Source organism: Chrysemys picta, chromosome 7 (assembly GCF_011386835.1).
Source record: "Chrysemys picta bellii isolate R12L10 chromosome 7, ASM1138683v2, whole genome shotgun sequence".
In the NCBI taxonomy this organism is placed as follows: domain Eukaryota; kingdom Metazoa; phylum Chordata; order Testudines; family Emydidae; genus Chrysemys; species Chrysemys picta.
Window position 1 is genome coordinate 16,593,251 of NC_088797.1, and position 24,766 is coordinate 16,618,016.

Genomic DNA, 24,766 nt, shown 5'->3' on the forward strand with positions numbered 1-24,766 from the left:
GGAGTGCAGGAGGTGTGTAGGGTGCGGCAGGAGGCTCAGGGCAGGGGTGCAGGGTATGGGCTCTGGCCCGGAGCCCCTTACCTAGAGCGAATCCGGGGTGGCAGTGCCGCGCACCGTGGCCAGGGCAGGCTCCCTGCCTGCCTGCCTTGGCCCTGGCCCTGGCCCTGGCCCCGCTCCGCTCCGCTCTGCTCAGGAAGCAGCCGGAGTCCGGGGGGGGGGTGGGGGGGGAGGGGAGAGGGGAAATGGCACCATGTGCTGCTCTTGCTGCTCCTCCAGGTACCTCCCCCAAAGCTCCCATTGGCCGTGGTTCCCAGTTCAATATGTAGTATATAAACAAACATTTTTTTGTTTGGGTCTCTTTAAGAAGTTATAAACCAATAATTTATTTTAAAGACAAAAATGTCTCAGATATGTTCTTTTCTTTGTGGGGAGAGTGTCTCTAGTTACAATCAGATCTGTAATCTCACTATGCCAGACTTCTATGTCAGGTAGCTTATCTGAGAGGCAGTGTTTCATTATTAATTGTTTAGCCAGAAGCGACAGAACACTAGCAAATCTTTGAGGCCAATGATATAGAGCTATCATGCTGTATACCTAGTTAACAAATAAAGGACTTTCCATAATTTTGCTTGATCATCTGTTTATCTCTTTACACACAGTATATGCACAAAATGAGATACCTTTAGGCTGTCTCAAATATCAGGCCATGCTATAGAATACCTTTGAGAATATGGAAATTCACCCATTATAAGCTTATAATAGAAGAAAAGTATGGTAATGCATTAAGGATTCAGTTGTATGGTTCCTTGAGATTTTAGCACACAGAAAATTAGTACAAGTCCCTCAACTTGTACTGCAGATTAGGTTACAATAGAAATATGAGATCAGTGAAACTCTGTATCGTAGTTAGAACAGGAAAGATGGGAATCAGTGAATTCTGTTGCACAATTTTCTTGAGCTCTCTTCTTCTCAGTCTACCTACCTATGAAATGGTTGTAATACAACCAAATGGGTGTATAACTATGCAAAGCTTAAAACAGACCACATCTCCTCTGTTCTTTATCATGTTTTTCATTGCTCCTTTAGGTTCTTTTTTTATGGGGTCTTGGCTTTTATGTGATTTGTAGAGTTAAAAATCCTGTACCATTTCAATTTCTTATCATAGGTGCTGGAACCTAGGGATTCCTGGCTTGAAGGAATTCAATGTGCATGGGGGGCGGATAGAGCAAGGCAAGGAAAATTTAACTGTTTCATGTACCAGCCGGCCTTGCAATTCTTCGCTAGGCAGGCTGCAAGCTGCAACTGGGGAAGGGTACTTGGCAAGGATGCAAAATATGCAAGTACAACATAACAAGGAAAGCTCATAGTCACCACCCTTCACTTTAAGCGGGGTGCGGGGGTGTTCTGGCTGGCCGGAAGATCAGGCCAATGCTTGCTGCCTGGTGGGATGAGGGTAGACATACAGCTGCTGGAAAAGCAGTCAGCTTGGTGGATGACTTACCACCTAGGAATGAGGAATTATAAACATCAGCATGGGTTTGGCCCCTCCTCTCATTTCACTTGGAGCAAGTGTCTCCTGGGAGGGGGAGGGAGCAAGGCATAGGACAATTAACCTGGCTGGGGCGCAGGGGAGAGGGACAGAGCCAGGCAAGGACAATTTAACTGTTTCATGGCTGTGTGCTGCTTGCTGCTCACGTGCCTGTACCTTTGCTGGAAAGGGGACAGGCACAGGCAAGGCAGCCCCTTGTGAGCCCATGGACTGGAAGGAAACCGAAGACGGACAGTACTGCAGCAGGAGCAAGGGGGCTCACAAGTATGTGGACTGCTACTGCCCAGAGTGGTGTGTTTAATAATACAAAGCATAACCCAGGGCAGCCTCATGTACTAAGGGAGGCTTAGTAAATGATCATAGGAAAGTGTCCACGCACTCAGGTGAGCTGGCTAACACGAGGGATGGCGGTAATGCTGATCCCAGGGGTGAGTGTAATCTAAACCACACAGAGGTTGGGAAAATGGGGGGCAGAGGTGGTATCCGGCCTTCCAGCCTGGCAAAGGGTGGCAGTTGCACAGGCCACAGCCAGGTGCAGGGACCGTGCTCAACCAGTCACTCAGTGAGTTCACCTAAGGGGAACAGGAGTCAGCCGATTGGGGTATTAAATGCTCTGGGCCCAGGAGTGGAAGGTCGAGAAGCCTGGGCAGACCCACCTAGGGGTGGCACCTTCAGTGGGGGCACTGGCGGTATTACACAGCTGCTGCAAGCTAATTTGCATTTACAACAGCAGCTTCAGGCAGCTAGCCGTGAGGGGTCTGCACAGGGTGATAGGGTAGGCCCAGCATGGGCTCAAGTTTCAGCAGCCGGACAAGGAAAGGGCACATGACAACTCGTCGGCCATCAGGGCATGTAACCGCAGGAGACAGGGTAGACACTGCCGGGGGGGCCTATGGGGGAACAGGGCTGTGCAGTACGGTTATGCTGGGGTAGCTTACCCGATGGGAGTTCACTTACTCATTGCAACTAAATATAGAATCCTCACAGGCAATTTGGGCATGTAATTTCCCTATGGCACAGGAAGGAGTTCACAGACAATAAACACGGATAAGGCAAGCAAACAGCGAACTGCCCAAGAGGCCAAGGGTGCCTAGAACATGAAAAAATTGGGAAGCTGCCCTCCTCATCTAGGTGAGTGGTATGCTACCGGCCTACCCAGACAGCAGCCTGGCCTTTGTTAATTATACGAATATAATTAGGCGGCACCCAATATGTTTGGGAGCATGTCATAAGCAGTTTCCATTAAGGGCAGCAACACAAATTGGAATAAGGTGGCATCATACACTGTGGTTCAAGGGCATAACAGCAAGGGCACCAGGGGTTTGTTTATAGCGCAACCATCTCGAAAAGGGTCCTAGGCACGTAATAGTATTTGCTGGGCATTTAATAAGGGTGGTTGTTTAAGACGCCTACCGCCGGCAATTTTATTTCAACTGTTCAGTATCCCGTGCAGCTTTTCAGAAATTTAGTACAGTATTTCACTGGGAAGTGGTGCAGTCAGTGGGACTAAACCAAATAGTGCATTATTTGCACAATTTTTGTTCGCAGGGCGAGCTGGGTCAAATGAGTGTTTTCACCTGTTGGACACAGTCCAGGCCCTGGCTAAATAGCTGGGGAACCCCCTAGCGAAGGACAAAACAGAAGGCCCTTTCACGACATTAACCTATCTGGGCTTTGAGCTGAACTTTGCTTGCGGGGTTGTTGCCCTGGGGCGGGCTTTTTGTGCCTGGCTGGCAGCGGCAATGGCTGGCATAGCCAGACCACACAATTACATAGACTCATAGAATCATAGACTTTAAGATCAGAAGGGACCATTATGATAATCTAGTCTGACCTCCTGCACAATGCAGGCTACAGAATCTTACCCACCCACTCCTGTATCAAACCTTTGTCTGAGCCATTGAAGTCCTCAAATCATGGTTTAAAGACTTCAAGGTGCAGAGAATCTTCCAGCAAGCGACCCATGCCCCACGCTGCAGAAGAAGGCGAAAACCCCCAGGGCCTCTGCCAATCTGCCCTGGAGGAAAATTCCTTCCCAACCCCAAATATGGCGATCAGCTAAACCCTGAGCATATGGGCAAGACTCACCAGCCAGACACCCAGGAAAGAATTCTGTGTAGTAACTCAGATCCCACCCCATCTAACATCCCATCACAAGCCATTGGGCATATTTACCGTTAGTAGTCAAAGACCAATTAATTGCCAAAATTAGGCTATCCCATTTTACCATCCCCTCCATAAACTTATCAAGCTTAGTCTTGAAGCCAGATATGTCTTTTGCCCCCACTACTCCCCTTGGAAGGCTATTCCAGAACTTCATTTCTCTGATGGTTAGAAACCTTTGTCTAATTTCAAGTCTAAACTTCCTGATAGCCAGTTTATATCCATTTGTTCTTGTGTCCCCATTGGTACTGAGCTTAAATAATTCCTCTCCCTCCCTGGTATTTATAGAGAGCAATTATATCTCCCCTCAGCCTTCTTTTGGTTAGGCTAAACAAGCCAAGCTCTTTGAGTTTCCTTTCATAAAACAGGTTTTCCATTCCTCGGATCATCCTAGTAGCTCTTCTCTGAACCTGTTCCAGTTTGAATTCATCCTTCTTAAACATGAGAGACCAGAACTGCACACACTATTCCAGATGAGGTCTCACCAGTGCCTTGTATAACACCTCCTTATCTCTAATATGAGCCACTACACAGATGTAGTAAGACTTGTGGGTGTGGAAAAGTTTTCTAAGTCAATTTAAGGGGGTATCATTGTTGAGGTACAAATAGTTATTAATTTGGGCCTAATATATGGGTGTGCCGTTGGTGCAACAACATGGCAGTGGTACAGGTTATCAGTCGCCAAACTTCCAGATCGCACAGGACTGGAAAGTTGGTAAGGGCATTTGTTCTCCAATGCTTAGCCTTCAACATCTGTTTTTTTTTTCTTCCAAGCACGTGCTGGGCATAGATAATGGCAAAGCAGACACTTTGTCTCATTTCCAGTTTGCCGTGGGCTCTCTGGAACCTCGGAATGTCATGTGGTTGTCAAAATGCAGATTTTTTGGCTCCAGCTTACAAGTTGTTTATTTTGTTTTCTTTTAAGGAGTCTTGTCAATACAAGGATCCAGAGAATGGGTCGCCTATGCGGCCCTCCATTAAGGGCGGTCGCTGCAGTACCAGCACAAGGACAATGCAGCTGCGGGTGTCCCTTGATGATCACACATGGGACAATGGATTCTTTCTCCCCAGTAGGGCTGCTAGCCAAGAGGCCATTTGCAGATGTCTGGGAACTCGGGGGGATTGGGAGGAAGCAGCCAAGCAAATGGCTGGCACCTCCTTGTGGCAGATGTTCCGTGCAGGTACTCCATAGGGAGGGCAGTCAGTGACCAGATAAAAGGAGGTACTGGATAAAGAAACAGAATGGGGGAGGGAATTCAGTAACTCCCATCACCAGTACAGCAGGGAGCCAACCCCCCCCCATTCTTATAGCCCTCCTTAAGCCTCTTGCAAGGCTGGTGGATGGTAAGGTCCAAGCTATGGGTCAGCTGGGGGACTTGGATGGAAACAAAGGGGGGCTGGTGGAAGCCCCAGAGAATTGATTTGAATAAGCATGGATTTGCCTGAACTGTACACTTTATCTGCCGGGTAGTCCGAGAGATCTATATAATAAAGTTGCTGCCTGATTAAAACCCATAACAAGTCTCCTGTCCTTTTGTGGTATACCCAGACAATAACTGCACCACAACTAAATGTTGGGCAGAATTTGTGCGGGCTTACCCAAAGAAGGACAGCTCTGCTTTGTGGTTGTGGGGGGAGGGGGAGGAGAGAGGAAGAAGGTCAGAAACTGCTGCAAAAGGTGCTTGGTAGTCAATTTTGCAGCAATCACTCACCCCCCACCCGACCCCCAGGAATGTGCATAAAGGTACAAAACCTGGGTGGGGCAAGTCTCTATGTGAAAGCAGCGAGGAAGCCAGCACCCACCTTCCCTTCCCTAGTAGCCAGCAAGGGGAGGCGAAGGGCAGACTGGGTTAGGACCTGCTGTGGGCATTACGTTGGTCGCCCTTTTTAAAGGGGGACTGGGAAGGAATTTTTCCCACATCACAAGAATTGGCTTCGGTGGAGTGTGGATTTTCACCTTCCTTACAGTGGGTGTGAGGATGGACCTTTTCTGATGAGAAGAAAAGGTGGTAGGCCATATGTCGCAACTTATTTTGTAATATTGGGCAGATGTTCAGTGCAGGTACTCCATAGGGAGCCAGTGACCAGATAAATGTCCTGGTAAAGGATTTAAAAGGAGGTACTGGATAAAGAAACAGAATTGGGGAGGGGGTTCGGGGACTCCCATGACGGTATGGCAGGGAGCCAACCCCACCCTCCAGCCCCCCAAACCCATTCTCATAGCCCTCCTTAAGCCTCTTGAGAGACTGGTGGATAGTAAGGTCCACACCATGGGTTGGCTGGGGTACCTGGATGGAAACAAAGGGGGGCTGGTGGAAGCCCCAGAGAATTGATTTGAATAAGCATGGATTTGCCTGCACTGTACACTTTATCTGCTAGGTAGTCCCAGACATCTATATAATAAAGTTGCATCCTGATTAAAACCCAAAACAAGTCTCCTGTCCTCCTTGCAGTATACCCAGACAATTAAAAATCCTGTCCAATTTCAACTTCTTGTCATGGGTGCTGGAACTAGGGATACCTCCTGGCTTGAAGTGGTTTCCGTCATATACAGGGTTTACAGTTTGGTTCAATGGCTCTCAGCACTGCCACAATACAAAATGTTCTAGCACCTCTTGCTTCTTATATTTCCCTCTTGCTTCCTTTTTCTTCTGAAACACTTCATTCTGCCCCCTCAGCATGTAACTTAGACACTCACCACTTTACTCCAATTTATGTAATTTACTACACCACCACTTACATCATCTGGCAATTTGGCCCAGATAATGTAAGTGACTTGCCTCAGTTGTTCTGATGAATCGGTGGCAGATTGGGATTAGAACTCTATAGTGCCCGGCTTTTCAATGAGACCTCATCATCTTTGTCATTATAATTAAATAATTATATTTATTCATTTAAGCTACTGGAGTCAATATCCCTTTGGTTTCTATAAATTATGCACCTTTAACTCAGCAGAGCATGAAAGAAGAACTCGTGAGTCTTTTTTCTTCCAATATAAGTTGTGTATATTGAAGGTTAATGAAGTTTCTAATACAGTGCCAGGTCCTTTGGAATATCTATTATTGAGGGATTATTTTTCTAACATTCTCAGCAGTGTCCCTTGGTAGCATAGCAAGAAGATTAAACATTTGGAGCAGCATGTGACTTTATTTTTTTAAATGTATGAAATGAAGTTGAGCCAGGACTGATTTTGAATTAAATTATGAAGGTATGACCTAATCCTTCATTTAAGACTTGCAAACCCTAGCCTTCCTATATATATTAATAGTCACAAAAAGCTAACTCATAGACTTTAAGGTCAGAAGGGACCATCATGATTGTCTAGTCTGACCTCCTACATATTACAGGCCACAAAACCTCACCTACCCATTCCTATAATAGACCCCTAACCTGGTGTCTGGCTGAGTTATTGAAGTCCTTAAATCACGATTTAAAGACTTAAAGTTATAGAGAATCCACAATTTACACTAGTTTAAACCTGCAAGTGCCCCTCTCTGATGCTGCAGAGGGAGGCAGAAAAACAAACTCACTCACAACCCAGGGTCTCTGCAAATCTAACCAGGGGAAAATTCCCTCCTGACCCCAAATATAGTGATCAGTTAGACCCTGTGCATGTGGGCAAGACCCCCCAGCTAGACACCTTGGAAAGAATTATAGTAACTCAGAGCCCTCTCCCATCTAGTGGCACGTCACTGGCCATTGGAGATATTTGCTGCTAGCTGTCACATCATGCTATCCCCTCCATAAACTTATCAAGCTCAGTCTTGAAGCCAGTTAGGCTTTTTGCCCCCACTGTTCCCTTGGAAGGCTGTTCCAGAACTTCACTCTTCTGATGGTTAGAAACATTTGTCTTAATTCAAACCTAAGCTTGTTGACTGCCAATCTATATCCATTTGTTCTTGTGTCCACATAGGCGCTTAACTTAAATAACTCCTCTCCCTCCCTGGTATTTATCCCTCTGATTTATTTATAGAGAACAATGATATCTCCCCTCAGCCTTCTCTAGGTTAGGCTAAACAAGCTAAACTATTTGAGTCTCCTCTCATAAGGTAGGTTTTCCATCCCAGTAGCCCTTCTCTGCACCTGTTGCAGTTTGAATTAATCTTTCTTAAACATGGGAGACCAGAACTGCACACTGTATTCCAGATGAGGTTTCGCCAGTGCCTTGTGTAATTGTACTAGAACTTCTCTGTCTACTGGAAGTATCTTGTCTGGTGTGTCATAGGACTGCATTAGCCTTTTTGATGGCTGCATCACATTGGTGGTTCATAGTCATGCTGTGATCAACCCATACACCCAGATCTTTATCCTCCTCTGTCACATCCAACTGATATATCCCTAGCTTGTAGCAAGAATTCTACTTGTTAGTCCCTAAATGCATGACTTTGCACTATTAAATTTCATCCCATTTCTATAATTCCAGTTTACAAGGTCATCCAGATATTCTTGCATGATATTCTGGTCCTCCTCCATATTGGCAATACCTCCCAAATTTGTGCCATCCACAGATTTTATAAGCACACTCCCACTTTTTGCGCCAGTGTCAGTAATAAAAATGTTAAATTCATGAATTCTTAGAGATCTTCTTTTATAGAGAAACCAGTAGAAAGAGATGTTTGATATTAACTATACAATGTTATCAGGGTACTGTATTTTATAATATCCATATCTATATCCATCCCAATAGACCCGTTTTTCTTTGGAACCAGCTTCATTTCCTAGCAAAAGAAGACAGTGGAGCTTCTCTGGATTTACACGGTGGCAACTAAGATCAGAATCTGGCCTGATAAATTCACATTAGGTCTGTTAGGACCTATAAAATGGTTGGTTCTGGTTCTGCTTTAGCATATTTTGAAGATGTCTAGAGTTCTCATCTTGTCTAGTACTTGAAACCTTCATTTACCAGCCCAGAGACATGGAAGAGTGCAAGACTAGATAGTGCAAGTAAGGAAATCAAATGGGAATTACCATTAATTTAAGGAGATTTTTTTTATGATTTTAGTGCCCAGAAGTATGCATGATACCTCATATACATAGAAGAAAATGTCACTTAAATGAAATGTTAGCTAGCTATTATCTGTTCTTTTATCACTGATAAATGTTTCTCATGGACTCTTTCAAACTCTGGTTCTTATAGGGTTGATAGAATTGAAGAGTGCGCTACATTTCCACTAGTTCCATTCCCACTTTTTCCTTATGAAGTACATGTCTTTCATCTCATTCAAAATGTTATCATCACTGCCAGCATTTCCCATGAACTGAATATATCTGGTGTTCTAGTTTTAGTAAGAAATGAAATCAAGCCCCAAGTTGTAGATGCATGTCATATAGTCGTTTTATGGTATTGCTGCATTCCATTAAACCATTACATATTCCTATTAATTTTCATAACAATGGCTTCCTATACCCTATGAAGGTGTTGTGCTCCTAATATCTCTCTCTATTTTTCCCATATGATGTATATTATAATGAGATCATTAATAATAAAAATAGTAAATTACAGTAGTAATTGCAATCATGCAGGCAGAATTGTATGTGAAAATGCTAACATCTGCAATTCCCATAAAAACATATGAAGCCATCTGTTTTTATTGCTTGCTTGCTTTTTTTTGCTAAGTAACAACTGAGTTCAATTCCCTAGCAGTACCTGACAGTAACATACAAATAACCCCCCTCTGTATTTCACATTTCACAGATTGAAGACATGCAATGGGGTAAAGGAATACGTGAGATCCCATCCTCTGTCTGCAGTCTGCCTTGTAAACCAGGTGAAAGGAAGAAGATGGTGAAAGGGATGCCGTGCTGTTGGCACTGTGAGCTATGTGATGGGTACCAGTACCAAGCTGATGAGGTGACATGTTTGCTCTGCTCATATAACGAGCGACCTAATGAGAACCGCACTGGATGCCGCCCTATACCCATTGTGAAATTGGAATGGCACTCTCCGTGGGCCGTCATACCAGTCTTTTTGGCTATGCTTGGAATTATTGCCACCATTTTTGTAATGGCGACCTTCATTAGATATAATGACACTCCCATTGTCCGGGCTTCTGGAAGGGAACTCAGCTATGTCCTGTTGACCGGAATATTTCTTTGTTATATAATTACTTTCCTGATGATTGCCAAACCAGATGTTGCAGTGTGCTCCTTCCGACGTATCTTCCTGGGCTTGGGTATGTGCATCAGCTATGCAGCCCTTTTAACTAAAACAAACCGCATCTACCGCATATTTGAACAGGGCAAAAAGTCAGTGACAGCACCTCGGCTTATAAGCCCAACATCGCAGCTGGCGATCACTTCAAGTTTAATATCAGTTCAGCTTTTAGGGGTTTTCATTTGGTTTGCAGTTGACCCACCCAACATCATCATAGATTATGATGAGCAGAAGACTATGGACCCTGACCAAGCCAGAGGAGTTCTCAAGTGTGACATTACGGATCTACAAATCATTTGCTCCTTGGGGTATAGCATTCTCCTAATGGTTACATGTACTGTGTATGCCATCAAGACTCGGGGTGTCCCAGAGAATTTTAATGAAGCTAAACCCATTGGATTCACTATGTACACTACCTGTATAGTATGGCTTGCCTTCATTCCAATATTTTTTGGTACTGCACAGTCAGCTGAAAAGGTAGGTGAAAATGAACTGTTAGGCTGATGTATCAGGAGTCATTGCAGCTATAAATTATGGTCTGAACAGACCAAAAATGAGCTAGCTATGTAAAATATATTACTGTTACGTGTAGCAGTATATAACCTTACTTTTCTTCCAATTAGTTGGTGGGCCATTCATTTGATAAATTGGCAGATGAGCAATAGGAATCAGTTGAACCACTAGTTTCATTGTTGTCTGTTTCAGTTGTACCTTTTCAGTAAGATGAATGGGGTTAGCTGTCATGCTACCTGAAATGATGACTCTTAAGTAAGTTATTTTGAGTATGAGATAGAAACTTAGCATCTGTGGGGAAAAAACCATGGCAATTATTGTACGTCTGCACTTCTGGAGTTCAGCACCAAGGACAGCAAATAGTTGTGCTGATGATTCTTCTGTTTCACAAAGAATATAATTCTAAATCATCCAGAGCAACGTACAGTCTTGGCATAAGCCAATTCCATTAAAATTGGTGGAGCACATTGTGCTAATACCCAGGACTGAATCTGACCCATTTAATTTCTGCAGCATAAGCATCAAAACATTGGGATCTAATCCATGTGCTTGATCCAAAGCCCATTAAACTGAATTAAAAAACTCCTGTTGACTTCACTAGGCTTTAATAAAACCCAACCTGATTTTGTTGTTGTTCTAAAACCTATGTGCAATTGACTTGCACTCCAGTCCACTGCATATTTTCTCCCACACAAAGATAGGAAACAAGTCAGCTGAGGGAAAGGTACCATTACATTAAAAATAATGATAATCATGCAAACAAGAGCAAGTTGGACAACCTTGATCTATGCTACTATCAGTAATCAATTCTAAGGTGCAATTTATGGATTAAACGGCCTGTGCAAACTGGCATAGCTCTGCTGAAATTAGTGGGCCCACACTAATTTGCTCCACCTGAAAGTTTGGCCTAGTGTTTGCAATTGTTGCTGTAGCACTTCAACCTAAACATGAAAGCCCAGAACTGCAAAGGTATTTAGGCACCTAACTCTTATTGAAATCAATGGGAGTTAGGCACCTAAATATCTTTGAGGATCTAGGCCTAAATGCTTTCTTTTTTCCCTAAACAAACCAACAAACAAAAATGAAGTCTTCTCCTCCCATTTTATTTACACAGCAGAGCAATGCACAGCAAGAAGGGAGGCATTAATCTCTACAGAGATAGCATGTCCAAAAATGATGCATTTTCCAAAATTATGTGTGTACAGGGAGTCCTTTCAATTTCAGTCATTAACTGTGGCTTCATGTACCTATCTCCCCTTATTAAATTAAAATGGTTTATTTTACACCTGCAGTACAATGTGCTACAATGAAAAATTTGCACCACTAAAATCTGATGCAGAAAGTCACATGATCTGTTAAAGTATCATTAAAAATATCAATAACACAGCACATTTTTCTGTGGAGAGCAGCATGGAAATTAAATTCTGCAGGATGATACTTTGGTTACTTGATGTTTTCACTGGCAAGGTAACAACGAAAAAATGGTTCTTTAGAATTCAGAAGGTTTTGTCTTACTAAGATTTGCAGTTTAAGGCTAGTCTCAGAGTTGGGTTACACTGGTAGGATGCAGAGTCCACAGCAGCAAAAGTCTTCAGTTGGAAGATTGCAACAGCACTGTCATAGAATCATAGAATATCAGGGTTGTAAGGGACTTCAGGGGGTCATCTAGTCCAACCCCCTGCTCAAAGCAGGACCAATCCCCAACTAAATCATCCCAGCCAGGGCTTTGTCAAGGCTGACCTTAAAAACCTCTAAGGAAGGAGATTCCACCATCTCCCTAGGTAATCCATTGCAGTGCTTCACCACCCTCCTAGTGAAAAAGTTTTTCCTAATATCCAAACTAAACCTCCCCCACTGCAACTTGAGACCATGCAACTCCTTGTTCTGTCATCTGGTACCACTGAGAATTGTCTCCTCTCTGCAGTGGGCCCCATGACAGCCATCACAGCCACAAAGGGGAGTAGTGCTAGCTGAGAAAGGGGATGTTATCTCAGCAGGAGGGGGATGCACATTTTGAGTGTATCCCTGGTGCAGTTTCCACCGGTGAGGCATTGATAGGAGAGACAAGAAGTAAGTAGTGCAAGCAACTTTAAACAATACTGGGTCCATTTCTTGATCATTCCTAACTTTGTTCTTAATTAGCAATTGCACTGTTCAGAATAGCAATGCTTAAATATTGTCTGAGCTGTGTTGGATGGAGTCTACTGTTGAGACGTGAAGGGGTGGCTAAATGTGTTGATTAAACTGTTGGTTGAAAAGACTTAAGCAAACTGATATAAAAACTAGCTGATCTCAAATAGTATTGTCAAAAGTTTGAAGTCCTGGGGTTTAAAGCTAATGAGAATGGCAAAGCTAAAAACACATACTTCTTTGAATCCATACACTGCAGACAACAGAGACAATTACTAGCTTAATCTGACTTGTAACAGAGAAGATGGTGCTAGTAAAACATAGGCCTCTATCTCTTGAGCTGAAGGAAATCTTCCTAGCTAGCCAGTAGTTGGCCCCTTGTCCTCTATCTGAGCCTGGAGGGCAGTATGATCACAAAACCAGAATATTACAGTTTGCCTGTCATCTCAACAGATTGTTGCCAATGGCTCTTCGTCCTTGTTCTGCCCAGCTTCTACAGATATTCATGAATACTGGGCTATTAGAGGCACAGTAACAAGACTTGCCACAAACTTGAATGACATACTTTTTTCTTTACTTACAAAATCTGCCATCAGTGCAGAGAACAGTCTGGTAGCTATTTGTCGGAAAGAGGTCTTCATACGAACACTAATGATTTCCTGTCAATTGTTTCCTCTTGAACATACTGTGTGGAAGATCAGCCATGCAATTGTCTTAACTTTAATAGGAGTTGGGGCAGGACAAAATTTCATGCAACATTTAACTCTTACTGGGAAGTGATGTTCTGTGTAGTGTTGTGACTTTCATTGTGTGGGCTTATTCTTTTACTAACAAGCACAGACATAATCACTTGGGATTGTGTTATCCGCGCTCTTTCTGACAAAGATAGGCAACTGAAGCAGAGAAAAAAGATATAATAAGTAATGCTGTAGTAAAACAATGAGTGAGAAAGATGATCTCAACAGCTGTGTTTTAACAGACTGGAAGGAGAAAGTATGGGGTTTAAGGAAGGCCAGAGAGGGAGGAGGCTGTACTGAAAATTTTATTTAAAAACCTATCCGGAGACCATCCCTGGTATGTGAGCCATTACATTAACTTGGTTAATTCACATCTCGTTCAGACTGCCATTTACAAAATTGACCATTTTTTTGCTTGCTATTTAATATCTGATCTGCTACATGTGCTTTGTGGATTATTATAGTTTGATTCGTTATGGGGCTTGTTATGTTTTTGGTGAATTTGGTATATCCTTATATGTAATAGGCTTAACAGTTTTTTGAGGCTGTTTAGTTCTTGACTGAGGTATCCACATATTGACTTCTTTACATATCATTTATAAACATAATTGATTTATATTGTATTGTATCTATTACAGTATATGCTCATCTATTGTTGATTTGGGTGGAATTAGAGTAACTATGTCAATGAAACCGGTATCCATTCATGCATCATCTTAGTAGAAAAACATCCTTTCTTGAAGATATATTTGGTACAATGTCCCTAAATGTGGCACTGACTAGTTCCTTCTGAGAAGAATGGGTCACTTGCTGTTGAACTTTAGCTTCTAATGATCAAAGCTGTCCTCAACTGACGTGCTCATGGGTTTTCAGGGTTCAAGATAGTTGACAATGTTCATACACCATCTGCTGCCCAACTAAGCATGATGGTGTAGCACAGCTTGTTAACATGTACCTTTGGAGAGTGGCTGTACAAAAGAAGCATTAGTTTTAACTCTCCTGGCATAATTGGTTTTGACAACAAAACTATTTTAAATTCTCAGTGGACGTGTGGAACCTTGATCAGAAACAGAGCAGCCTCAAAGAACTGATAAGCCAATTATAGTAGTTATAGGTTTATGCTAGAGTCAGTACAAATGGCACTTGAAAAGAACACAGACTGATCTGTAAGGTCAAGTAAAGTACAACTAAATCAATAAGCCAAATTGAGTCAAAACTTTAAACTACAAAAGTAAAACGATAAGGAGAAAAGTAAAACAAGTAGCTTCTATAACAATGTATTCCTCTGAAAAACTGGTTTTGTGTCTGACTGCTGTACAGAACACCAAATATAACTATTCCCTGACACTTTACTCTTTATTTGCTAATAAATTTTTACTTTGAATTATAGTTTCTCTCTGATACTGTGACTGGACAGTCTACATTTGTGTGTTAGGTAGTGGTGAAAGCAATTTTAAATTCAGGATGAGTAAATTAATATGTCCTATACATAAGATAAATGGTACAGTATCAGAAGTAAGTATCCTTGTTCTTGGATGTAAACATGTCATTTGGAGTCAGAAATTCCCAGCACCTCAAATTGTATGATCTTTTCAGATGAAGATTTTATGCTTTTCTTCAAATTATCCCCAGTGCTACTTGAGACAGGACACTGAATTAGATGACCATTGGTCTGATCTAGTATAGGAATTATTGGGCCAGAGATCCTCAGTTAGTATCAATGGAGCTGGCGTAAGTGCAGCTATGCCAATTTAAGCCAATTAAGTAGCTGAATCCTTATCTTGTGCAAGAGCCTTCTGTTACCCAAAATTCATGTCCCTAGTTATAAATATCAGAGATTGCAATCCTTTAATATTATTGAAATAGATTTACTTATCATTTTAGCTAGACAATCATGTACATATGGCAGTGCAGTAATATTTATACAAAATCTTAAAAGATATATAGTGCAGATTGAATTTGTAAGTCCTTGTTACATTTATTCATTGTCCACTTTATTTTGATTGGTTTCTATTCACAGATATAATCATACAGAGAAACATCATATCATATAAAGAACAGGAGTACTTGTGGCACCTTAGAGACTAACAAATTTATTTGAGCATAAGCTTTCGTGGGCTACAGCCTACTTCATCGGATAGGATAGGCTGTAGCCCACGAAAGCTTATGCTCAAATAAATTTGTTAGTCTCTAAGGTGCCACAAGTACTCCTGTTCTTTTTGTGAATACAGACTAACATGGCTGCTACTCTGAAACCTATCATATCATATGGTGCAATTATTCAAACGTAGTTTGAAAATGTATATTATACGATTCTATAAGAATACATTGCTTTCTTTATTATTAATGTACCCTAATATAGATTTTATTTTACACCTACAACTGAAAAGTTTCTCAGAGGCAATGCATTTATGGTAAAGGTGAAGAAAAATAAAACAAAGATCGGTATATGAACCGAAAAATGAGTGTATAATTAACTAATTGTGGTATGTAGGTCTTTCAGATTTTTTTTTTCACTTTTCCATTTGTTAAAGTTGCTTAATTGGTTACTTTGTCTGTATCACAACTGATAGCTTGGAGACAGTTTGCTTAGGAAGGAGAAACTTCCAAAATTCTTCATCTTAGAAACATTTATTTACATTTCTGTTTTTCCACTTAATCTAATTTGATTACCAATTTCAGTAACACAAAGGACAAAGCAGACAGATACAAAATGTACATATCAAATCCAGATCGAATATTTAGTTTAAATACACCTTCAGTTCTCATAGAGCTATAATAATAATTACAGAAATTATTCTCCTGCATTGACCCTCTGACTAACCCAGCACAAATCCTATACAGTAAATTAAATTCAAAAACACAACCAATATGTTCTTTGATCTGAAAACCCAGATGAGATGGTATCTTCCAAGGAGCGGGCAGAGACAGACTCAGCTAAGGCTTAGTCCCAACAAGATAAAGGTGATGGATGGTTGGGGAAAAATTAGGCTTCATCCAAAGCTCATGCAAGTTATTGGAAAGACATGCACGGACTTCAGTAGACTTTATATCAAGTGAGACTATAGAACTAGGAATGTCAGACTGCCCAATTATTGGCAATTATGGCAGACCACATCAAACCATATTTCTTTTAAACAAACAATATGGCACCTTTTAGTATGTGTTTCTTCCGCCAGAGAACCCAGGCCTTCCTGAGTCTGAGGTCTGGTAGCAAAATGAAAACAAACAAGTAAAATCTGCTACCTCAGGACTATGTCCTCTTTCCCAGCAGCTACCTCCTGTGGGCCTTTGTTCTGTGGGCCTTTGTTTGCGGCAAAACCCCTTGATCATAATACCAAAGGCCTTGTAGACTTTCCTGTACAATCTTACCCTATATTTAATCTAGGTTTCTGGAAAATGTCCCAGACCTATGTTGTTTCGAACTCAGGGTACAATGGTGGAATAGTATTGTTGACTTGAGTCACATTTCTGCATAATGTTAGGCATAAAAGTAGATCACCAGGGCAGGATTGTTTTAAAAAAATTGCATGTGTCTCTGCCTAGCACCAGCACTTTTTCCCCTTCTGCTGCGAATGTTAAGCCTACGTAATGAAGGCATTGTGAAATCACAAATTGATAGTGAATAACTGTAGAGGAAGAAACTATCATCTACTTTCTGTTACTTAAATTAAATTCCCTGAATATTTAGAATGTAATAATGAAAAATTAGATCATTTAATGGCAATCCTGAATATCAATCTATGTTATGTAGCAGAAAAACCAAGCGGATCCTGGTTTGTCTGAAATATAATGCTCCTTTGCATTATTACACTAGAACAGTCAGCATTTTGTTCAGAATGCTTGCATAGACTTGAGAATAATTGCATAGCTTCTTCATATGTACAGAAATATGTCTTCCTGTGGCCACCCTCTTAACATTTCTAAAAAGAAACGCAATTTGGAAACAAGCCATAGCTATAAATGTTATGTTACTAGAAATTCTGATTTCCCCAAGTTTAAAGGTCATATTATAGCCTGGAACTATATGAAAAATGGAACTGTGCAAGTAGAACAGTGGTGGGCAACCTGCAGCCCCCGGGCCTCACATGGCCCATCAGGGTAATCAGCTGGCGGGCCACAAGACAGTTTGTTTACATTGATTGTCCACAAGCACGGCCTCCCACAGCTTCCAGTTTCGATTCCTGGACAATGGGAGCTGCGGAAAGCGGCAGCCAGCACGTCCCTGTGGCCCGCGCCGCTTCCCACAGTTCCCATTGGCTGGGAATGGCGAACCGCGGCCACCGGGAGCTGTGGGCGGCTGTGCCTGCAGAAGGTCAATGTAAACAAACTGTCTCGTGGCCCGCCAATGGATTACCCTGACGGTCCGCAGGTTGCCCACCACTGATATAGAATATGCGCCTAAAATCTTATTTTTTCAAATCAGGTGAGTGAAGTACTACATAGGGATCTGTCATCATTCTGTTTAGATATGTTGTATTGAGAATTTTATCACCTGATATCTGATATACTGCAATTGGGCATTCTGGGCGGCTAGACAGCCTAGTGCTTAGAGTGCATGGCCTCCAGCCCATGGCTTAGTTGCAGGCCTCAGTCTTGAAGGTAGCGGGACCTAAGTCTGTCCTCTCCACCAGATTCCAGCTCAGGGCCTGGTGTTTGTCAACCCCTGAACAGGGACAGCCCTCCTAGCAGGGAGCCTAAATTTGCTGCCCTGGGCTACTTCCTACCAATGTCTGTTCAGTTTGTGACATGGCCTCTCGAGTCCACTTAGTTGGGTGGCCTGCTTCCTGTAGGGTCCTCTTGTGGGTCTTGAGAGGTGCCTGGTCATGGTCCCAAGCACCTTCAGGAGGGCAGCCATCAATTCGTGAGACCGAGCCCCAGAGTGTCTCGCCTTTTCTCCTCCCTCCAGGCCTGGCATTGGCTTCAGGTATACCAGGCTGGAGCTAGCTGGGCCCAGAGGCTGTCTTTAATCCCTGCTGTGCTGGCTGGTAGTTGCTCTGTTTCATCACTTCCTCAAAACCAATACAAAATTGTCTCCATGCACCTAGCTCTGTTATCCTTATGGGATTTTTTTTAGCTACTGTGGAGATATTTATAGAAGAAGAAGGTTGTAACTATTACTCTAAATGAGTAATGATGGTTTCTCTCCCAATATGATCCCCTTCTTTGGGGATATTTTACCCATGAATTCAGATGGGTGGGGACAATCAGCATCTTGTATTCTTTGTCCATAGCCAAGAATTTGCTTCTGTGTCCAAATTACATAAATCTCTGTCACTTTTTCCTTTCCATTTCTTTGTATGACCACCAGCGCGAAAGGTGAAACCTTTAATCCCATTTCTTGTGGAACCCTCCTGCTTCCTCTTTTGCTGACATTTTTGAGGATGGCCATTCCGTTCAAATCGATAGAATAATCAGGATACCTGTTACATTTGGCAGCACACATTTGTACTTATTGTATAAAATGTAACATAAATACAATAATTCACAGGCACATACCAACTGGATTCTTATTCAGATTAAACAATTACATGGCAGTGGTACTTTACATATTGTACAGTTGGTAAAAGTGAGATACTCTGTAATTCTTTGCAATATAAATATTGATTAACCAGATAGAACAAGCATATATTTTTCACCGAGGAATTCTTGATATGGCAGTTGCTATAGCGACTATACCTTTGTGGATGTCTGTCAGAGTCAAACATTTGTTGCTGCGTATATCATTGTATGAGAAAGAGAACTAGCTTCTGCAGCTCACACACTCTGACTGCAGACTTCCCATAATTTGGGGCACAAAGAAATATAAAGGAGAATCTGAGTTTTCACTTAAAAAGAAAGTAATTTGTAAACCATTTTTAAAATGACAAATATGAAACAATGGGACAATTTACCAAAAAAAATTGAAAGCCCCTAAAATTGATAACACAAATAAAGACTAGTTTTGATGGCAATAGCAGTATAAAATTATGGCACGTCAAGTTTCCCGCATTGTTATTCTATCAGTTAGTCTTTGCAGAACTGTGTTTTCAGCTAGCTGTTAGTGGTCGGTATGTTCAGGAACCGTGGCTTTTAATTTTAAGCTTCAAGACAATATCTTTCAGAGATCATCATGGAATTTAATGAGCTGACATTTGTATTTGGTGTAAGAGAAGCCACATTTAACAAAAAATGTCAAGGAAAAAGATTTTTGCCATCTTTGCTAAAAATCTATTGAGAATTTCAATTAAGGATCTTCAACAGAGAACTGGTGCTCCTTCAAGAAAAGAGCATATAATGACAATTTTTTGTCGAAGGCTGGACTATTTTTAATGAGAACATTGTCGTTTAATAAAGAAAAATAAACATTAATTAAAACCCACCAATGATGAAAACGAATAATAATTTAAATACTTTAGATTACAAAAGAGGACTGATTAAAAGGATTGTGATTTCATATATTTTATCAGAATAACCTCATTAACGTAAAAATGTGTATACAGTATAAACTTTTGAATACCTTTAAATATCTATAGAAAAGTTTCAAAGGTTTAAAATGTGCTCAGACCCACTCAAAATCCTTAATTATATAGCACCACCATAATAGCATAGCAACTGCTTTTAAACTTATTATTTATTTTATTGCTTTCTTCCTATAATTTTTCTTTCAGCACAGTGGGCGGTTGTTAAGGAGTGTTAAGTCAAGAGTAGCACAAAAGGGATATACCCCACAACTGGCTGCAGTAGCTTTATCTTGCTGTGAATAAGATTATGTTTACATCTACGTTATTTATTATGTAAGCACCGCAGAACTGAATATGAGTTTCAAGTTCTGGAGTCACTGATTTTTTCAAAGGACAAGTTTCCCTCTTACTGATGTATTGGCTGTGGGTTCATCCTCTAAACCAGTAATTATCCCTACATCCACCTATAGATGTCCTATGCCCTTTAAGCAGCTGGTTCTAAGAACTCCTACAGCAGAGTGTGACTCAGCAGAGAGGATCATCACATTTAGCATACTTTACCCAACCAAGAGGGCCAGAGGAGAATTAGTGAAGTGCTACAGCTACTTGCTGACTGCTGTTAGCACCACCACACCTGTCCATGTCCACACCAATACCCCTGATTCACAGATGTTCTGTGACACAAAAAGCAATAAAGGAGCAAATTTGAGCAACAGTGGTGGAAAATGCTGCCTGATATAGGCAGACTCGGAAGCACAGCATTTCTACAAATCTATAGCATTGCTGTAAAAGAGACAAACAAAGACCCTAGTTTTCCGCTGCTGTAGTGCGAAATCCTTGCCTTGTAGAACCTCTCTGGCCCAAAATTGTTTTGTGAAAGAGTGACTCCTCTTCACTCCACCCTAGGACACAGCACCACCCATGGTAAGGAATTGTCAATGTATTGCACATAGGCTATGAAAAGAACAAGCCAAGAGAAGGATCAGAAACATAATGCTTTTATTCCAAGAAAATGACACTTTCATACATCTAGAAGTAATATAAGTGGTGAAAACAATTAGAGCCACCAATTGAGTCTCGTACCGCAACCCTGCCTGAATGGTAAATGAGAGAAGAAAACCCTTGGACCACCTGCTAGCTGAGATTATCCACACTTCCTTTGATGAAGGGAATCTAACTACTCTACAACACGTTCAGAAAACAGAACTTTCACAAGACCATGGAACTCACTCCTGCAAGAGATAGTGACAACTGATCTCTGCGTATTCAGAGCTAAATGCAAAACCCATTTCTCCAGAGTAGTTTTTCATCAGCACTAACACAGGTGCACTCATGTAAACAGATGTAAATTGTTATTTCTATTTTAAAATTATTGGGAGCTGCTCTAGTATTTTACTGATGGGGGACAAATCAGTACCTGGATAGAAAGGTCAATGACAGGCTGGAGGATTCCAAAAGGGGTAGTGGGTTTTTGTTGCTACTGATACTGTTTTCTCTTCTCTGTGGATTGAGTTTACACGCAGCATTTAATACTCAATTTTGGAATTCAAGCTTTGTTAGTTGTGACATGGTGGTATATCTGTTTCCTGACTAAATGAGCATGACCCGATCCTCATAGGGAAGACTGGAAGAAGTCCCAAGGGGGTCTGGGACTCTCAGTGAAAGATGAGGTGGCAGATATACTGGAGTAGGAATTTTTTAGAAAAATATTAAATAATTTTATCTAAGGGCAATGCAGGACATACCCGAGACAGCTTTTCTAGAAAAAAAAATAGTACACTGTGAGATTTATTGGTTGGGTGCAGAGTTTAATTTATTTTTCTCTGGTTACAGAAGAGTTGTGTGCATATACTAAAGACCATGGTTGGATCCTAGTCTGCCTTGTTTAGTTGCCTGTGATGGGGTTTTGGAAAATTTGTGCCCTTGATGGGTCAAACCCTGTTTCATCCCATATAAAATATAGTAAGGGTGTTGGATTTACTGCATTCACCACAATCACTGACACCAAGTCTTTTCATGTGTAGTCCTAAATGCAGAGAGTGAAGTCAACCTAGCCTAGTGCCCTAGCTTTTGACAGGGGCCAATGCTAGATGCTTCAGAGGGAATGAACAGAATTTGGTAATTTCTAATGATCTATCTGCTATCATCCCATCCCAGTTTCTGGCAGTTGGAGGTTTTGGGCCTCCCAGGAGCATGGGGTTACGTTCCTGACCATATTGGCTAATATCCAAAGATCTATTTTCCATGACATATCTAATTCATTTTTTAACCCAGTTATACTTTTGGTCTTCACGATATCCCATAGCAATGAATTCCACAGATTAGTGTGTGTTGTGTGAAGAAGTACTTCCTTATGTTTGTTTTAAACATGCTTCATATTAATTTAATCAGGTGACTCCTAGTTCTTGTGTTACATGAAGGGGTAAATGACAATTCCCTATTTACTTTCGCTATACCATTAATGATTTTATAGACCTCTATCATATTACCCCTTAGCTGTCTCTTTTCCAAGCTGAAAAGTTCCAGTCTTTTTAATCTTGCCTGGTATGGAAGCTGTTCCATGCCCCTAATCATTTTTGTTGCCCTTGTCTGTACCTTTTCCAAGTCTAAGGTAACTTTTTTTATAGATGGAGCAACAGGACTGCACACAGTATTCGAAGTGTGAGCGTACTATGAATTTATATAGTGGCATTATGATATTTTCTGTTTTATTATCTACCCCTATCCTAATGGTTCCTAACATTGTTAGCTTTTTTTTTTTTTTGACTGCCACTGCATATTGTGTGAATGTTTTCAGAGAATTATCCATGATAACTCCAAAGTCTCTTTCTTGAGTGGCAACAGCTACTCCAGACCCCATCATTTTGTATGTATACTTGGGATTATTTTTCCAATGTGTATTATTTTCCACTTATCAACACAGAAATTCATCTGCCATTTTGTTGCTGAGTCACCCAGTTTTGTGAGATACCTTGCAATGTTTCACAGTCAGCTTTGACCTTGACTATCTTGAATAATTTTGCATGTTCTGCAAATTTTGCCACCTCATTGTTCACCCCCCTTTTCAAGATCATTTATGAAAATGTTGAACAGCACTAGTTGCAGTACAGATCTTTGGGGGACCCTGCTATTTACCTCTCTCCATTGTGAAAACTGGCCATTTATTCCTAGACTTTGCTTCCTATCTTTTAACCAGTTACTGATCCACAAAAGTACCTTCTATTTTATCCCATAACTAATTAGTTTGTTTAAGAACCTTTGGTCCTTTGACTGTTTTTTGTTTTGTTTTTTTAATTTGGGGTATACTTTTAGTTTGAGCTTCTATAATGGTCTCCGTGTAGTTTGCAGGCATTTCACTCTTGTGATTATTCCTTTTAATGTAACTAGTTTCTTCATTTCTGTGTAATTCCTCTTTTTTAAAATTAAATTCTACTTTGTTTCTTTGGCATTCCCTCCCCCATGAGGATGTTAAATTTCATTACATTATGGTCACTATTACCAAATGGTTCCGCATGTTCAGCTCTTAAACCAGATCCTGCGCTCCATTTAGAACTCAAATCAAGAATCTCCTCTTCCCTAGTGGGTTCCAGGACAAGCTGCTCCAAGAAGCAGTCATTTATAGTATCTAGAAATTCTATCTCTAGATCCCTTCCTGAGGTGACACATACACAGTCAATACGAGGGTAGCTGAAATCCCCATCATTCTTGTGTTTTCTGCTGTGGTAGCTTGTAATCTCCATGAGCACTTCACAATCATCATCTCCATCCTCATCATATAGTCGGTAGCATTCCTATTCCTATAGTCTAATTGTTCAAGCATGGAATTTCTATCCATAGAGATTCTGTGGCACATCTTGATTCATTTAAGATTTTTGCCTTATTTGACTCTGTGCTTTCTTTCACAGTTACTCATTCCTTGTAAAATATGCATCTCACATGTGGAATGAATTCCCACTGATTTAAGCACCATCACAAACCTCACCACATTCTGCTCCAAGTGCAAAGAGATCTTTTTGACTTTGCCTTCTCTAACATACACACTGTGGCACACGCTATGTGTTTATGTTTAAAAAACACCTACACCTACAAAAACAAAGCACTATCCTGCACACACAGTTGTACCCCTGGGGAAAGAATGAGAGAAAGAATAAACCATGTGTGACCGATGTTAGTCATGTCACTTAATACACTGCTGGAAGGTGCTCAGGGACTACGATGATGAGAGCAGTATAAGAACATATATTAAATAGAATAGAAAACATTCCACTGTGAATACTCATATATGGAAATTAAGCATTAACTCGTCTTACTGCGTGTGCAAGCTTAATATTCAGTGTCTGCAAAGCATGTATAGGATGCGAGAAAAGCTGGATCAATCAAATCTTTGTAGAAAGCAAATGCAAAATAAGTTGAAGCATGGCTGAAATGAATTTAATTTAAAATTTAGGTGAATGCTTTCAATTTTTTCCCCAATATTCCCTCAGCTTAGCAATAATCAAACCCTTCCGCCAGTTCATATATAAAATTTCCCTACCCACTTCTCTTTTCTTACTAAGCTGATGTACATTATGCTTATAATGCCTGTACAAGATATACTCAAAAATGAATATAGAGTAATTTTTTTCTTAAACTGACCTATACAAAAAAACACAAACTGGCAAATGCTATTATAAATTTTGGTTATTGAAGGAGAGCCTCTTTTTGCTTTACTATTTTGGAGAAACTGCTCAAGGATAGTTTAACCATGTGAAAATATATTCCTATAATGCTGCATGGGTCAGTAAGATCTATTGTGTTTTCATGAGTTATTGCTGGGAGCATGTATTAAATCTTGCTAGAGTCAACTGTAAATTATATTCCTGAAATTTACAAAGAGAGACATAGATGAGGAAACTTGCTTATTGAAACATTTATTCACCTTTTTGTTTCTTTTTGGATCAGAGAATCCCGTCTCTCATCCACCTACTCCCATCACACATACTCTAATAAATTTCTTCACTCATGCCTCAACATCTAATGACTTTTACTTATTCCTGTGCAGAATGAACCTCACAATGTTTGGTCTTTGAGTTTAGTT

General features: G+C 41.0%; 1 protein-coding gene across 4 annotated transcripts in view; it reads left to right on the plus strand.

Moving 5' to 3' along the window:
• GRM7 (glutamate metabotropic receptor 7) overlaps positions 1-24,766 on the plus strand; it is a 545,183-nt gene that overhangs the window by 404,625 nt on the left and 115,792 nt on the right. For all 4 annotated transcript variants that reach the window (XM_005288512.5, XM_005288513.5, XM_005288511.5 and 1 more), the window contains exon 8: positions 9,408-10,343. In XM_005288512.5, the coding sequence (XP_005288569.2) occupies positions 9,408-10,343 (936 nt within the window). The remainder of the gene's footprint in view (positions 1-9,407; positions 10,344-24,766) is intronic.